Source organism: Pyxicephalus adspersus, chromosome 5 (assembly GCF_032062135.1).
Source record: "Pyxicephalus adspersus chromosome 5, UCB_Pads_2.0, whole genome shotgun sequence".
Lineage (NCBI taxonomy): Eukaryota > Metazoa > Chordata > Amphibia > Anura > Pyxicephalidae > Pyxicephalus > Pyxicephalus adspersus.
The window spans coordinates 111,171,171-111,188,543 of record NC_092862.1 but is presented as its reverse complement, the minus strand read 5'-3'; the positions used below and the strand labels follow the sequence as shown (position 1 = coordinate 111,188,543).

Sequence of the window (17,373 nt, the reverse complement as noted above, 5' to 3'; positions counted from 1 at the left end):
GTTGTTAACAAAAGAATGTATAACTCTTGTGGAAGCAAACACATAATTCCTTTGTGTATTCACTTCTCAGTTAAGTTGTCATAGTCAGTGTTTTTTATTTCAGCATAGAACAGTTGTTTTTTTAACTTTACTTTACAGGATCATACATATACATTCCAAGAATACCTTAGAGGATTGGTTAATGCTGTTTATTTATGCATTGTGTTTAGAAATCAGCTGCTGTATTTTTCCATAATACCTGCCTACTGAATATTCAACAGTGTGATAGAAAACCTCCACCCTGCAAGCTGTATTTTAAGGTGCTTTATAATAAATTTCTAGGTGGAAACTTATAACTAAGTCTCAGAACCGGCACAGTTCACACTGAAAATGCTTAATTATAGATGATAATTATCTATCTCAGAAAAGTTATTCTATAATTAAATGCATTTTAGTGTGGAACATGTTAAATCTCATAATTTGAACGTTTGTACCTTGACATTTATAGTAAACAATCATGGAGCTTAGTGTGGGGGTTTGCTATCATGTAACTGAATGAGAGCTTGTAAAATGTTTTTTATTGTATCTGCGGGGCCTAAGATTTGGCAAGTGGTATCACATACAGTAGCTCCCTAAGAAGCTATAATGTTGTATACTTTAAATTTTAGGAAATAGTGTCCTTTCATTGATAATTGTACACTTGGTTAAGTTATACTGTAAAAGTTTTGGGGTGAAGAAAGCAATAATAGTGCCAAATCACTTGTCCTCCAAATGAAAGTCCCTTGGCTCATAACCATGACATAATAAAACATCCAATGCATGGCGAGGTGGTTAAAAGTGATCTACCTTAACCAAGGTTTGCATTACTGCATGTATATGGAGTGCTGGACTTTAGGATTGTGACCTCTATTATTGGTGTGGTGTGGTGCTATTTTTGCTTTCTTCTTCAGTATACACAAAAGGCCCTCGATTATGAGAGCCACCCAACCACAGCCATTAAACTTTTCCACCTAGATTTCAAATTACTTTGTGCATACTCACCACCATATTTGGAACTTTTAAAAAGATAACTGTGTTAAAAGTACTACAAAAAGGGTATTGCAGGAACCTAGGGACACATGGCCCTGCATTGTCGCAATATTAAACTCAGAACCTTTCAAATGCCACGAGTACAAACAACCAAAGGGATTTATCTAAAACATCCAGATGCAGGAGATGGGTATCAGATAATAATTAAAATTACTAACAAGTAAGGCATTATCCCTTGTGTTAGTTTAATGTAAAAAAACTCATGTTTGAACAGACTGTATCTTTCATTTAATTTATTTATTTACTAATCCAGAGAGGTAGTGAACACATGTTTTGTTGACATGTAAAAATGTTCCCTATTGGATACAGACTCAGATATTTTTAACCTATTTTAATGTACAAGCAGAAACTACAGAGCAGCAAAACTTTTAAATGGCAGTTTAACACGGTGCTGTAAGTGAGGTGACAGGTTTCTTTTAAATACATTCTGTAGGTCACACATTATACGTGCCTTTCTATAGACACATGTAATGACAATCAATCTGAAAGTTTCGGCCGTGTCACTTATAATGTATAATTATTGATCATAAAGGAAGGAGAAATATACATTTATAGCTTGGCTTCATATCACCATTTCAGACTTATTCTTGCCTTTAGCTTTTGAGGCATAAGGTCAGATGTGAGTGAATTTGTGCTATCTACAGCTAATGATTTCCAGTTTCTTTACAATCATGTACTAATGTGGCTCAGTAATGGCCTATTGATGAAGAGACAGATGTACCACTAGGCATTCTCTACACATTTGCATTAACAAATCATCACTTAATTGAAGCTAATCTAACAAGTTTATGCTACTTAAACAAAGTTCCCTTCCATAAAAGATGCCACAGTGAAACACTACAGCATACTAAAAAAGTTAAAAGTACACTCTGCTTTCTCTTCTATTTCTGTAATAATAAAAAAAACCTAGACTGCTTTGTACTCAGTCTGAACATCAAGAAAGGGTGTTTTGAAAAACACCATGTATGTACTGTATATATGTAAAGCATTATTTTATTCATGAACATGATGTTATAAACAGTTTTCAGTAATACCAATTTTGATAGAAAAACAGTACACTGGGAGATTATGAAAGGTGCCATTTCTGACCCAGTTCTAAAAATACAGCTTGCCTGGTTGATGTTCTGACTCTATAAAGCGCCATTAAAGCTGGAGCCAACATCCTATCCCTGGGTTTGGGATCTTTGCTCCCCTTAATTGCCCAGACCGGAATGATGTAATTCCAGAGCATGAGTACAGTAGTTAATTCATTCTCCGGACTTAGGTATGCTGGGATTGTACACGGGGCTGCACATGCACACTTCTACAAGAATTAGACAAAGAGGCAATTAAAGACCTATCACCAAAAGTTTTACTTTTCATAAAAGGGTAGACAACCCTTTTATGTAAGGTAAAAATTAGCCTCTGGCTGAGGGATTGGGCATGTCCAGAAGGGGTTTACCCCTACATGGGGCAGGGAAATGCCGATCTCACCCATGAGAAGTAAGATCAGCACTCTTTTTTTCCTAATTTACAGCAGGCTACGTCACCCGATCTCATGACTGAGCAGTGCCAGATCGAGTGACATAGCCAAAATAAGAAAGAAGGAAAATGGCGGCGCCTGGAGCTTAATGTGTGCCAGGATGAAGAAGGATTACAGGGTGGTGTGGAGCCCAATCCCAGAAAAGCTCCTCAGGGATCTGTAGAAGTAAAGGTGAGTTGTGTTTTTTTTAGTTTAGTTCCACTTAAGTTTTGTTTTTTGAGACACAGCCTGACCTTTCTACAATAAAATATTTTTTTACAATTTTTACAATTTTTTACAATTTTTAATAATAACATTTAGTTTCACTTTAATAAGGTAAAGGAAGGGTTTAAAGAGAACACCAAATTAGAATTTTTGAGCCTGAATGCCATTACCACTAAGTTAGAAGGCAGGCGTAACTAATGAGGTCAGACTTTGACTTGACATTCGGCTTTCATTTGTAATTAAAAAGATTACCTATAAAAACAATTAAAGTTGTTGAAAAATTGGATGATTAAAAGTCAAAATTTAAAACATTCTGGTAGATTAATTTTACTGATGTCTTACTAATTTATTTAAATAAGGTCACTTTTAAAAATGTGATGAAGCTTTACAGATGCATCTGAACTACAACAAACAGGAGAAGCCTTTCACATTCCTTAGCTCCTAATGCTCAATCTCATCAGTTGTATGGCCTTAATTGGGAATCTCTGGGGATGGCTAAAGAACCTGAGGTGAGGAATGTGCGTTATTAACAAATTAATGCTGTTCAGACTTCTTAGGAATAACATATTTAATTAGGTGAAGGGCTCTTGTTACAGTGAGAGATTAGCTCCTGTGTATTTTCAGTTGACAAATTGAAATACACCTTCCAGGGACACTGGCTTTCAGGCAGGCAGAATACATTTGATGAGGTTGCTGGATCTTTATCCTTATGGGCCATGGCAGTTATGGAATTATTTTAACATAACAAAGGCTGATATTTTTTGGAGAAGAGACAATTATTAATCTGTGAAGACTATCACAGATATTGCTAATTATATTGCTATTTTGTGGCAAATATTTTCAATCCTGGACCGGATCCATTCCAAACTTTTTGGATCACCCAGCTCCACTGATAAAAAGGTTATCCTCTCTAGTCTTGGAGAGCTTTAATAAATCAGGCCCATAATCATTTTGTAGAAATATAAAACTGATCAATATTGTATAAAATACTGATCTCATACAAGTCTATGGAAATGAAAAACCCAATTGCAACTGGTCAAATGCGGGTCAGAAGGAGGTTAACTGCAGGCAAAAATTATTTTATGAGCTTAAAAGCATCAAAACTTGACAAAAGCCAGAATCCATCAACAAAACAAAAGCCCTAAAGATGGGCGTGAGTGGCTACTTATCCTAACTAATTAAATATATATAATAGATATGAATATACACTCCTAAAACATAAAAAATGCAATACTTAAATTAAAAAAAAAATATTTCCCACATCAAGGAATACAATGCAAAGAAATACCTAATTTAGTTTCATATTTGTTAATCTTTTTTTAAACCCCAACAAACAAAACAGAATTGTTGGCTTAAGATATATAAAAAAAAACAAAAGTAAAAAACTATTAATCTACCTGTACCGGAGAATTGATAAAAATGTATTAATATATCGCTGAGCACTTTCATTTCGTAAAATACATTTGTTACCTATTCTTCTTTTATTTAAACTGTGTTTACTCAAACTTATAATTAAAAACTTTTTTTCTATTTAAAAGCTTTTCTTTGTATGACGTTAATGCAGGACATAAATCTTGATTGTTGACAATCAGGATAAAGCCTGATTTTTATTATTTTACAAATCATTACACATGAGGAAATAACTAAAGATAAAACAATAAATGAATACATATATAAATATGAGTTGCCTTAAAAGCACAACTGAGCAATATTTACATATATTTACATTTTAGCTTCTTACAATTCTAATATACCATGCAGAATGTATGTTTTTTTTCTAGATTCAGTTGCTAAACATTTTTTCAGGAGTAATTAGACATACTGCAGTATCTGATTACCTTTCTCATCATGAACAGGTACAATTTCATTTTTTTTCTTTAAGTACTGTAGGCTTTTACTATAGCTCATAAATCACATTGTAACAGAGAACAAAAGATAAACAACCAGGTTTATTTTGTATAAAGAATAGTTTATAAGCAGCACAATGCAAAACAATAGAAGCTTAAGCATATTATGTCTGCATGTTCCTCATGATCTTTTTATATGCTAACTCGAAACGCTAATTATGGATCTCACAAGTCAACTTCTGCTTTCCACCACTATGAGTTGTATGTAAAACATGCTTTTTTCGTTGAAACAATTACCATTAATCAAAAGAGGGAGTTAATACCACTCAAGTCCAACCTACCGCTGTGCCCGGCAATACATCATACTGTCTGTTGTCAAACACACTAAACAAACTTTAACAGCCTGTTTTCACTAGAAATAACAGAGAAAGTGCTTGCCATGTATTTTTTGTATTCAAATTGCTATTCCAGTAATTCATTTTGTTGCAAGATTTAACTGTATGTACTCAATCATAGTCCAAAGCAGACAGATCCATATTTGGCTGAGGCTTTGAAAATCGCTTGTACTGATAAATGAACTCGCTCAAAACAACTGGTTATACTGTAACTTTTAGATGAATTAGCAATGTGTTCTGCACGGGAACTAAAATGTTTTTTGACACTGTATTAAAGAATTGAAGAAAGAGAAAAGAAGAAAGACATAACGTTTGTAAAGGGGAATAGGCATTACATAAGATGACTCTCTTAGCAATTGAATTGTCTGAATACAAGTTTGAGTTGAAGATAAAAAAAAAATTCTGTATTTAAAAGATAAGCCTAACAAAATAATACACAAAAATATGTTTTCTTAACCTATGAACTGTAGTTTACAGGATTTATCTTAATAATCTGTACTTGCAGATTGCAACTACATTAAGAAAAAACTGTAAAACTAAGATGTTGCATCTTTTTTGTTATCTATATTTTTATGATACCCAGAGCACTATATTACCTAAAGAGAACGCACACCATCAGCTGCCTGCTCCTTGGATCTGCTTGTGTGAAACCTCATACAGAGGTTTAGGTACATTTGTTTTATTAAATATTTAAAATCAGTATTGGGCCTGGCATGATTTCATTTAAAGCAGCTCTCTAAGGACTAATGAACCTATAGTTGCCTTCAGACTACGTCTTTGCCATTTTTGCTATTCTTCTATCCATTCCAATGGTAGTTTTCCATTTTCTTCCACGTCTTTCAAGTTTTTCTTGCCATTTTAAAGCATTTGAGATAAATTTAGCTGAGCAGCCTATCATTTTCTGCACTTTTTTATGTTTCCTGTCTCCAATCAACCTTTCAATCAAAGTACACCAGCGGTCGCCAACTGGTGGTCCGTAAGAAAATTTTGGTGGTCTGGGGCTCTGGCAGGCACACTCACCAGCGGGTCAGGAGAAGGACCCTGCTGGGAAGACACACCAGCCAGAGTTGCGGACCATGTCCCCTGTACTGGATACCACCCGCCCACTTCCCTATCGCAGGTTTGAGAGTGGGCGGGTTCTGGCATTATGACCCCACCATGGGGGAAGTTTCTTACCCTTTGAGTGACACCCGGATCCCCTGTGCATGCGCATTTCGGAGCCGGTAAATTTAGTGGTCAGTGGGTCTAAAAAAGTTGGTGGCTGTTCTTCTGAGCAATGTCAGGAACAAACCATTTTACTCATAATCATAGTGTACAGTGTTTACTGGCTTCCTTCCCTAAATAAGGGCCCATAATTGACATCTGTTTTTACCAGAATGAATGACCTCACTAATTAAACCCTACACTGCTATAAATTTGAACAGCCCAATATTCCCTTTTATTCACTTTCTGTAAAGGGATAATACAAATGTGATACATTTTCCTCATGTTTTGATTGGAATAAAATGTTCAGTAATCCCAATGAATTTGTGTATGGAAATTAAAGCTATTACAGGTAGTCCCCAAGTTAAAGACATCCGATATATGGACGACTCCTGGATAAGAACGGGGCTTCCCTCCTTGCTTGTGTGCAGGACCGAGGCTCGAGGGGGGGCGGTTTGTATGACTTGCAGAAGAAAACTTTTTAAAGGCTAAGACAAACTCTGCAGTTGTTTTTTTTGCAAATCAAAGCACATCTTGCTCCTGAAGTAAATAAATTAATGTCTAGGCTCAAAGTTTTTTTTTTTTGTTTGTGATTAACTCAGTGATAATTTATACAGTAACTGACACCATGCTGCCTAATAATATGTCGAGACAAACATCTGTCCTAATTGCATTTATTAAAATAATGTACCTGTTCCGACTTACTTAAAAATTTAGCTTAAGAACAAACCTACAGTCCCTATCTTGTATGTAACCTGGGGACTGCCTGTATAAGGATTTGGAGCTATATTTATTTTTTTAAACACATCCCCATTATTATTAACGCAACTGTAGGTGAGCATGTTTCTTGCTATAAGTGCTGATTAAGGCTGCTGAAATCGGCACTTGAAGTAGGTCTATTTGCTTAACACTAATGTCACTTGTAAATGTAACTTCTAATAAAAACAGCTCCTGGGCTCTACATAACTAGTTTGATGCTTTACTCTTTGTCCACCAGGCATGACTCTTTGCATATTTTTACTTTTTAAGATGAAGTTCCACTTTAAAGTGGACTGGTGCCTAGACTATGGACATAAACGTTTTTGCACATTCCTAACAACAGTTAAAGGGCTTTGAAACAAGCCCTTACTGATTTATTAAGCAAGTACTGTGCAGTTATTCATCCTAAATCACAAGAGAGACTCTGATGTCAGGTTTCGGATGGTTTCTACCATTTTACAGCTTCTGCTGTCTAATTATGTTACAAGGTGCTTGGACTGCTACATTTCTGATCCACAGAAAACATGGGTGCTTTCAATGCCTTTAATGTGAACTTTAAAGAAGAACAGAATATGGAAATTAAGGAATACAAACTCATGGCTAACGGCTTAATGTATCCTTGTACTCATTTCCCAAAGGGAAGGGATGGAACCATTTGGAGTTACAGAAATCAGGCCACCTTTCCCGACTAGTGGTCTCCTTCACAGTTGGGACAAGACAAATGCCTGGAAAGGGGATTTACACAGTTATATATTTCCAGGCAAATCCTGTTTATTGAAATTTGCACATGAGCAAAAGTTTGCCCAATCCTGTTTTTTGCCAGTTGATTATTGTTTGAAAATAAGTGGAAATCACTGTAATAAATAGAGTATAAAAGAAAAACGATACTTGCTTGTAAAATGGGTAACTGTTTTTCATAGTAGACCCCTTAGACTTGTAAAGTTGAAATTTTACATTATATATATATATACATATACATACACACACACACACACACACACATATAGACACACAAGTAGTAACCACATGGGGATCTCTTCTCCCCTTGAAATACTGCAAATAAAGATGCCAGCTACTGAGTATATTTGTGGCGACTCCAGCAGCTGTTGTTAAATACCAGCTGGTGCAGCTGATTAAAATTACCTCTGAGTTGGTATTATAAAGACGCCTGGGCAGCGTTGCTGTATTAATGGATTATTGAGTGAGCGATGAAAACCTTGGCCAGCTGATGCGTTTTATTACAGATAGGCTTTATGATGTGTAATCACTGTAATATTTTACTACAAGAGGAAACTGGAAACAGGGGAGACTTACTTGAATAATACCTTCTGTTTAGCCAGTAAAGAAAGTGGGGGCCATGAACCGACTACTTCACTTCTACAAATAAACGGAAATCATATTTTTTCTATTCCAGTATAACACTTAATCTCTCTGTTATCAGGATTATTGTCCTATGAAAAGTACTTAGAAGTTTAAACATGGTGTTACAAGCCATGATTATACTGGCGCAGCTCACATAATTACAAATGGGTCATTTATATTTGCACTAGGGATTTCTAAACCTTTAAGGACTTTTTTCTCTTCTTAAAGGGCACATCACCTAGAGATGACTTTTAAGTTTTGTATAGAGGTAAGATGAACGACACGGAATAATTTACAACAATGATGACTAGTGAGGTAGGGATTATGAAGAAAATACCACTTATCCCATGTTTTTTTTACAGATTTTGTGGTTGAACACAACTCCTCCTACTATGAGAAACGTACAAATCTATAGGCAGTCATGGCCTGAGAGTTGCATATAATGTACTGGTTGAAATACCACAAAGCACCCTCTAGTCACCCACTTGTGTACTAAGCAGCTTGGCTCTGCGTGGCTATGCACATGGAAGTGCTTGAAGTTGTTCAGAACCACTAACAACGGCCGGGTTTTGCTGGCTGCCCTAAGTCCTTGTTTCTGCAATGCAGACTGAAAAAACGAGCGTGGTTTGGTGCATAGCAGTGCCATTAATAATAAAATTACATTTATTTTAAACACACACCCACACATCTACAAATCATACAATAGCAACAACAGAACTAGAGTGATTTTTCAGTAATATATACAATGCATTAGAACATGTCATGGCACTTTTTAAAACAATATCATATTTCTTAGGGTTATACTATCTAAAACAGGGGTCCTCAAACTTTTTAAACAGGGGGCCGGTTCACGGTCCCTCAGACTGTCGGGGGGGCCGTACTATAGTTTGAAAAAAAACAGGAGAACATTCTTATGCACACTGCACACAATGTATTTATTGGATAAAAAACATGAAAGAACAATACTATATGCACAGCACACTTGCCGATCATTAAAAAAAAAAGTGGCGTTTACTTTGGCTTTAAAATTGCTTGAGATTATTCCTTTGCATGGAAAATGCACAGATAAATTTGAATTTTCACTGTGTGTATTGAAAATGCAAATTTATCTTGCATTTTCCATGCAAATGAATAATCCCAAGCAATTCATTAATTTGCTTCTTTTTATACACCCTACCCTACACCCAACACTACCCCACACTTTTTATTAAGTAAAAAAGGGCTGCTAAAAAAACTTTGTCAGTGTCTGCTACCTGTCACTCACTGCTGCCTTCATACATCGGCTGGATCACACTGCAGCACATGTGTACATGATCAATGTGCATAGTATGTTTATACTATTTACAAATGTACATTGATCATGTACATTTGTGCTGCAGTGAGCAGGTAATGAAGGCAGCAGTGAGTCTCTGCTCTGCTCATACCTTCTCTGCCTGATGGCTTCAGCCCGACAGCTCCAGCGTTACCCCAGCAACAGTGGTGTCACGTGACCGGGTTCCCTGGAGTGCAGATGGCAGGCAGCCAGAGCTCAAGCAGGAGAAGCAGCCTGGGCGGCCAGTGGGCCGGATGGAGAAACTCAGCGGGCCGTATTCGTCCCGCGGGCCGTAGTTTGAGGACCCCTGATCTAAAATGATATAGAAGCTATATGTGGAGTTTGATGAGTGAGATTAGGCTCTGATATTTCCCTGATCATCTTATTGTATTAAGCATTCCCTGCTCGATTGGGCTTTATTGTTTAGGGATACTTCTCCATGTACTTACTACTAAATGTTTATTTAGTATACTATCCTATTTTGCTTATACCATTCCTCCGTAACTGTAATGATATTTTTGGATGGTAAACAGAGCATGCCACTCATTGTTGGTATATTATTATTACACAGTATTTATATAGCACCATCATATTACGCAACACTGTACAAACCCATAGTCATGTCACTAGCTGTCCCTCAAAGGGGCTCCCAAATCTAATGTCCCTTTCATAGTCATATGTCTTTTAAACATTCCAAGGTCAATATGGGGGGAAGCCAATTACCTAACTGCATGTTTTTGGGATGTGGGAGGAAACCGGAGTACAAACTCCATGCAGATAGAGTCCTGGCTGAGATTTGAACCTGGGACCTAGTGCTGCGAAAGCCAGACACTTACCTCCAAGCCACCGTGTATCCAGTGTATACTTACTTATAATTAAACTCCTGATTTATCTCTTGGTGTCATAAAAAGTGCCATCTTGGGGTCATCAACCTATCTATCTACAACGGTTTCCATGTTTACAAGTGTGCATGTATTGTTTTTGGTGTACATAGGAAAACCCATACAAAATTGGTTTTCCCAGATAGCCCCAATCTTCCTTGATTACCTAAAAGAAAAATCCAACATGGGTGGGAACCATGTAGGAGAAGCAAATGCTTGAACTAGGCAAATCCTACACAAATACTTGACTACTAGAACACCTGGCAGACATATAAAGAACATCAGGTAATCACATCTACAGAATCAATACAAATACAAGAAAAAAAAATATATAATATATATCCATTTTGGGTGGATTGACCCTTTAACTTGTCCAGAAATTTTCTTTAAGTTCCTAATTATACTGCTGGAAAGTGCCAGACAATGATTCTTTTACTGGGGCTGATACATCATTATTAAATTTGAGGTCAATCGTTTTCAGGCCATGATCCAAAGAATATATTCAAACACATTAAAGTTATTTGCTGTCTAACAATTCAGACTGGAGGTCGCCTGGTCACAGGAAGCATTATTCTTCAGAACAAAGCTCATTAATAAAATCAGATGATCAATGGAATTTTTTTAAAGAAGTAATAGCTTTTTTTTTAACTCGTATAGATGTAATGCTTGCAAAATACTGATAGTATGTCAGAATAATTAGGAAACATCATGAGAAAGGGTGTTTTCAAGAAGCTCAAGAAGTTTCAAGAAGCTCAAGAAGTACAACACCTTAAAGGTCCCTTCCATAAGCCATTGGGAAGAAAAAAGAAGGAAAAAGAAGGAGTGATGATGTCACTGGTTCGAAAATATAAGGTATAAATGAAAACAGAAAGGTTTATTAAAATCCTAATTTTCAGACGGGGGTTGTATATTTTCAATTGTCTATTAGTTGTGCTATTAATATATATTTGTTATACTTAATTAAATAAAAATTGTAATAAAAATGGCCTTAGTATGTTTATGGTAGCGGAGGACCGGGGAAGATACAATAAAAGTAGATTCAGCTTCACCTTTAACATATATGGCTTTTATGGTTACATTTGTCCTTTACAAACATTACCAGTGCTGCAACAACCAGCTACAGATACGCGTTTGCCTAACCTCACCATTTGATCTGATAATAACCATTCATTACCAATACACTTTAGGCCCTGACAAAGATGGCAAGCTTAGCCTCTGGAAAGTGTTGGCTATATGTACAGTTCTTGTTGTATTTTATATAGGCATAAATCTTTATCTGGACCACAAAAACATAGTATATTGCTTCATTCTTTCCAGTCGCAGTCCAAGGTTGATACGGAATCCCTTTAGTATATGGATGTTGCAAACTCATCAAAGACATCATTCGCAATAACCCCCTCTCTCTCCCCAACACACACCGTCATCATTAGGCAATAAAAAAAGCTTCAAGGTTCCAGTACCATCTATCCGCTCTACTTATGCAGTGGCGCTTTGCACTTGCACGCCTTACACAAGTGATGCACCTGTGATCATGAATAAAAAATGCCTGTATAATCTCAGTATATAATGGTACTCAGCATGTTTTAGTGTTTGATATACTTTGCAACACAGCACATTATTTTACTCTTGTACTGATGTATATATGGAGTGTTCTGATAAATGCAGTTTATAGTTTTTTTTCTAACATTAGTGCTGTCTTTACAGGAGCATTTGATGTAGATGATAAACTGTATACATCTCTTTGTAATAGCACGAATCATATTTATGACAATATAACTACAAAAAATAAAAAAATAAAATAAAAAAATACTAGTTTGTAAACCATGGAACAGCAAAAACATTCCTAAATATCTTGATTTTTATGAAATGCTTTGCCAAACCAGTTAGATGTAACAGTGTGTGAAAAAAAAATCTCTATGAATTGTAATTATCAATAGCGAAAAGAAAGGGATGCTTCTCTACACTTGCTTATGTGGCCAAAGTAAATTTTCTGCAACCTCTAATTTAAAAGAAAGAAATCAGGCACTCTCTCTAATAACTCATTGTACATTCCAGGCATACAGCAGAGTCATATAACAAGAGATGGTAAACTATCGCTGATTCCAATCAAATTCAAGATTGGCTATTAATTTGATTGAAGCATTAAATCAGGAGTAGTCTGTAAAATACACAAATTAGTGCAGAATTATATACTATTCTTTTTGGATAATTACATGTATTTTTTGTAAGTTCATATTTTGTAAATTATTTAAATTGTAGAGTGCACTCTGCCTAGAGCAAAGAGATTATAATTAAAATGAGGTTTATTTGCATACCAGGGAAAAAATGTGTCTATCCTATACATATTGTACTTACAGGTAACCACTGTTTATTTTATTAAAAAGGTAAAAAAAAAGCCCGAGAGCTGACTTCTTAGGAAAACAACTCAAAATAGCTGTAACAGCAAATACATCATTTTAGGTTAACCCCTTCTTTGTTATTTATTTCATTAATTTATCTGGAAAATTTCAAAATTTCAATACAATACAAGAAATAACACTATCCCAATCGAACCATCTGGAACTAATAGGTCATTTGTAGACCCAGAGACCAAAGACAAATATTTAGCTGGGTGCTGACTCAACCCACCAAGGTTCGACCTAGCTAAAGTTCCCTAAAGCCGCATACACACGTGCAATTCTTGTAGTTGGAAAGGATCTTTCACGGTCTTTTTCAACGACAAGAACCGCACAATGCGTGAACGAGTGCTGTACATACAGCACCGTGCTGCTCTATAGAGAGGGGAGGGGGAGAGCGACAGAGTGGCACCCTGCTGCGCGTTCTCCCCCTTCCCTTGCATTAGTATTGCTTGACGTTCATCGCCCGTGGATCCCCCAGGACGGATCCACGGATAATGAATGACGCGGGCTGTACACACGCCAGATTCTCGCCCGATATAAGCCCTGAGCCGGGCGAGAAAAATTGAACGTGTGTACATAGCTTTAGGCTAGGTACACACGTCAGATGATTCTTGTCCAATATTCGCCTCAGGGCTAGTATTGGACGAGAATCTGGCATGTGTACAGCGCTCCCCTGACGTCACTCATTGATCCGTCCTGGCCGATCCATGAATGACGAACAGCAATTGATCGTAACACAAGTAAAGGGGGAGAGCGCAGCAGTGTGCTGCTCCGTCGTTCTCCCCTTACCCTCCCCATAGAGCATGTACAGCGCTCGTTCAGTCTTTTGTCATTGAAAAAGATTGTGAAAGATCTTTTCCAACAACAATTATTGAATGTGTTTACGTGGCTTTAGGGCACTTTCAAATTTGTGGCTGAAAACCGCACAGTAAGCTGTTGCCAGGGGCATAGCCAACTGCTGCTATGCACCTAGAAGCAGGAAACAACACTGCAGGGTAATGAATTTTCACAAATTGCCCTTGTGTTTGCAGTGTTGTTTTTGCTCCAAAGAAAGAAAAGCAACTGCATGGCCAGAAGATTTATGTCCCCTTGCTGCATCCATGTGCATTTGGACCTACCTACCATATGTGTAGGTATAGGGAGGAATGTGACCACCACCATTTTCTCCCAGGATTTTTTGTGATCATCAGATCTGAGCACTTTCACATAGGTGCAGGAGGAATTGGTTATTAAACCCATGTAAATCTTTACACAGACCCACACACACAGTACACAGGGCCATCTAACTTCAAGTGCTGTTCTTCTTCTAAGAATTCCAATCTGGCTTAACTAACTTTGGGGGTCTAGCAGTGCCAACGTCTGACTTGAAGTAAACGTGGCTTTTATCTCTATTGCATTTGGCTGATTTGCTGGAAAAGCTGTGCCCTGGAATACCTTCGATTTTGATTTTTAAATTGAAAGTGAATTTAAAATGACCAACAATTATTTCACAGATTAAAAACCAAGCATTTCTTAGTATGGTTACATGGTTCTTTAAATCTAAAGTTATATCTGCTTATATGTTGGCCTTTCTCATTCTCCTTTGCCCCCCACATTAACATGGACATTTTTGAATAAAAACATTCCATTTTAATTACATACCTTTCTTCGACACAGTGAAAGAGGTTATCACTACTGTGAGTTTCTTTATACAATTCAGAAAGATTGTGGCTGTGGGAGGGCCCAAAAAGTTGTGATTCAAAAAGTTCTATACAATGGTGCAAAACTAAAGTAACCAAGCGAAAAAAGTTTGAATTACTTTTATGGTGCCTGTAGATTCAACTGACTTTAATTGGCACTGTGATTTCCACTGACTTAAGGAATAGCACAGATTATGTTCACCAAAAATATGTGAGCATCCCGGCTTGCAACATCAATCAAATGCAAGTAGAATATCAATATGACCTACTGAGAAACAGAATGTAAAACTTCCATAAGGTTTCTGCAATCTCTTATATAATTTGCATTAGGTCCACACCATTAATAGCAGACTTAATATTCTTTCCAATAAAATCTATTAAGGAGCACTGAGGACCCAGTAATAAATCATACTGGCATATACCTTGGGCAGGGTGGATTGTTTTACATTCGGAATATCTATGACTATTAGAGGCATGCCAAACATCCTGCTTTACATTTTCCTATTATTAGTGTATGAATAGTCAATCACAAAATAGGACTCTATACATAATTCTGCAGAAAAGTTTTCTGTGCTACTAATGGCAAAACTGTCTGATTGTAAAGTTTAGAAGATAATATGGGAGATAATATGCAAATCAGACCCCTAAATCAGATACACAAGCAAATGTATTACCTATTTGACCCTGCTTTAAAGAAGTAGATAGATTTTTAATAGTAATTGTATGCATGCATGCTATGTAGGTGTAGGTGTAATGCTTCCTAATATTTACTACCTTTTTTTCTTCCTGTAGCATAGAGCAATTTTCTGTTCCTAAACTTAAGCCCTAGACAGATGTCAGATGGGCATTAGATGTTTATTTGTTCATCTGTCATGGGAAACAATGACAAAGGGACAAAGGAAGAACAGCAGCGTGCTGTGCTCATAGGGGTGCACTGAGGTCATTCCTAATTGGTTGTTAATCAATCCACCATGGCTAATGATTGGATAATGTTGGGGGACCATTGTACATGTGTAAGAAGAAGAGCATGACTCTGTGAGATCAGGTGATATAGAAAGAAGAACCCGCAAGGAAGGAAGAAAAGGTACTCTGCTAGTGTTTCAGGAGGAACTGAAGACAAGAAGTATATTTTCCAAGGAACTTCTAAGGAACAATTAACATTCTAGATGTTCCCTTTAACATAGTACATATTCACTGTTTAAGGTCAGGTCGATCTTAACTTGATTTTTTTTATTTTTTTAGGTTTCAGGGTTAGATGCAACTCTTCTTAGAGTTCTAGCTTAGTATTTGCATACGTTATATAACATCAGCTTGAAAATAAAGCCAAAGTGCCCTGTGTTGTAAAATTTAGTAAGTCCATTATTTTTCTTCTTACTAGCAGAATACTTCTCAGTATTCTGCCAATACAGGATACCAAAAAGGCTACAATGCTACTGAAGTCAGGTTCATTAAAACATGACCATTACTTGAGAATCAGTTCTTAGAGAAACAGCTGTGAATTGACGTTGTTTAGACTTAGTATGTCAGTGGTATGTTATTAACTATGTACCAACTATTATGTAAGGAGATTTGTATAGACCATGACATAAAGATTTCACTAGAAATCACTGATGCATGATTTCCTAATGTTTTCTAATTATCAAGCAGACACACATCAGAACAATGTATAAGTATTGTATTTTATCATTAGAATTCGCATTCAAGGAGGGGCATTACCTAGGCCCATCAGAACTTGACTCCTACGAGACGCTCATTTATGTTATCTTGAAATTATTGTTTAGAAAACAATTATGCTGTAATGTACTATTACAAATATAAAAGAACATAAAATATAATTATTATTGTAATGACCACATATATAAAGATTGGAACAGGCACTATTCTTAAGGGATATCTTAACTGTGTGGTTCCTGTCTGGTTTGGGCCCTTTTAGTTAGTAATAAATAACATTCAAAAAGAAGACATATCAGTATTATCAGGACAGCCAGTTATAACCCCACATGTCATATCCAGTAAGCTGGTGAAATTTGCCAGTGAGACATGAGCATCTTAATGGACTGATATTGGACAACCAATCACTGTTAACAGAGGGACTGGTAGTCTGTTCCCGAGCAGCCAATCAGTGCCTTTGCCCCACAGAGCCCCTGGCCATACAGGCAAGTATGGGAAAAGCAATCAACCACTGGTATAGAGAGCAGGACGCATATTAGGGTTAGGTTCATTTTAAGACCTATTGATTTTTTTTTTAACTTAGACATTCAGGTAAAAAAAACAAAAAAATAAAAAAATAAAAACAGTTTTGTACAACCACAGCATGCATTTTGTATGTACTCACAATCCATAAATCTGAGGGGCAATTTCCAGTCTGTTGAGGTGCATATAAAGTTCTATGTCATGTTTCTTTAGCAGCTGGTCTTGAATATTGTTGACCTTTGCCACAATAGCAATAGAAGGCCCAATGTCCTGAGGTCTTGCAAATGGTGGGGTTGAGATCATTGCATCTTTATCCTGAAATGCAAATAAAAAAATTTTGAGTTTGATTTTGACTTGGGGTTTGTGGCAGGGGTCAACCTCCAGATCTGGGCTGAGACGTTCTAGGCACCTTGTCAGGATATCTAGGATCTAGGCACCTTATCAGGATGCACAGTGCTGACTTCAGTACTGAATACCAAGAGAATAACTGTGATGTCCACTGTGCTGGTCCTATATTTGTATAAGTGTTCAGGGAAACTGCAGGAGCAG

The 17,373-nt window shown here is 36.7% G+C and overlaps 1 protein-coding gene across 7 annotated transcripts in view; it reads right to left on the bottom strand.

The window, feature by feature from the left end:
- Positions 1-17,373, bottom strand: part of TBC1D5 (TBC1 domain family member 5) — a 307,439-nt gene that overhangs the window by 99,559 nt on the left and 190,507 nt on the right. For all 7 annotated transcript variants that reach the window (XM_072412436.1, XM_072412442.1, XM_072412441.1 and 4 more), the window contains one exon: positions 16,967-17,139. In XM_072412436.1, the coding sequence (XP_072268537.1) occupies positions 16,967-17,139 (173 nt within the window). The remainder of the gene's footprint in view (positions 1-16,966; positions 17,140-17,373) is intronic.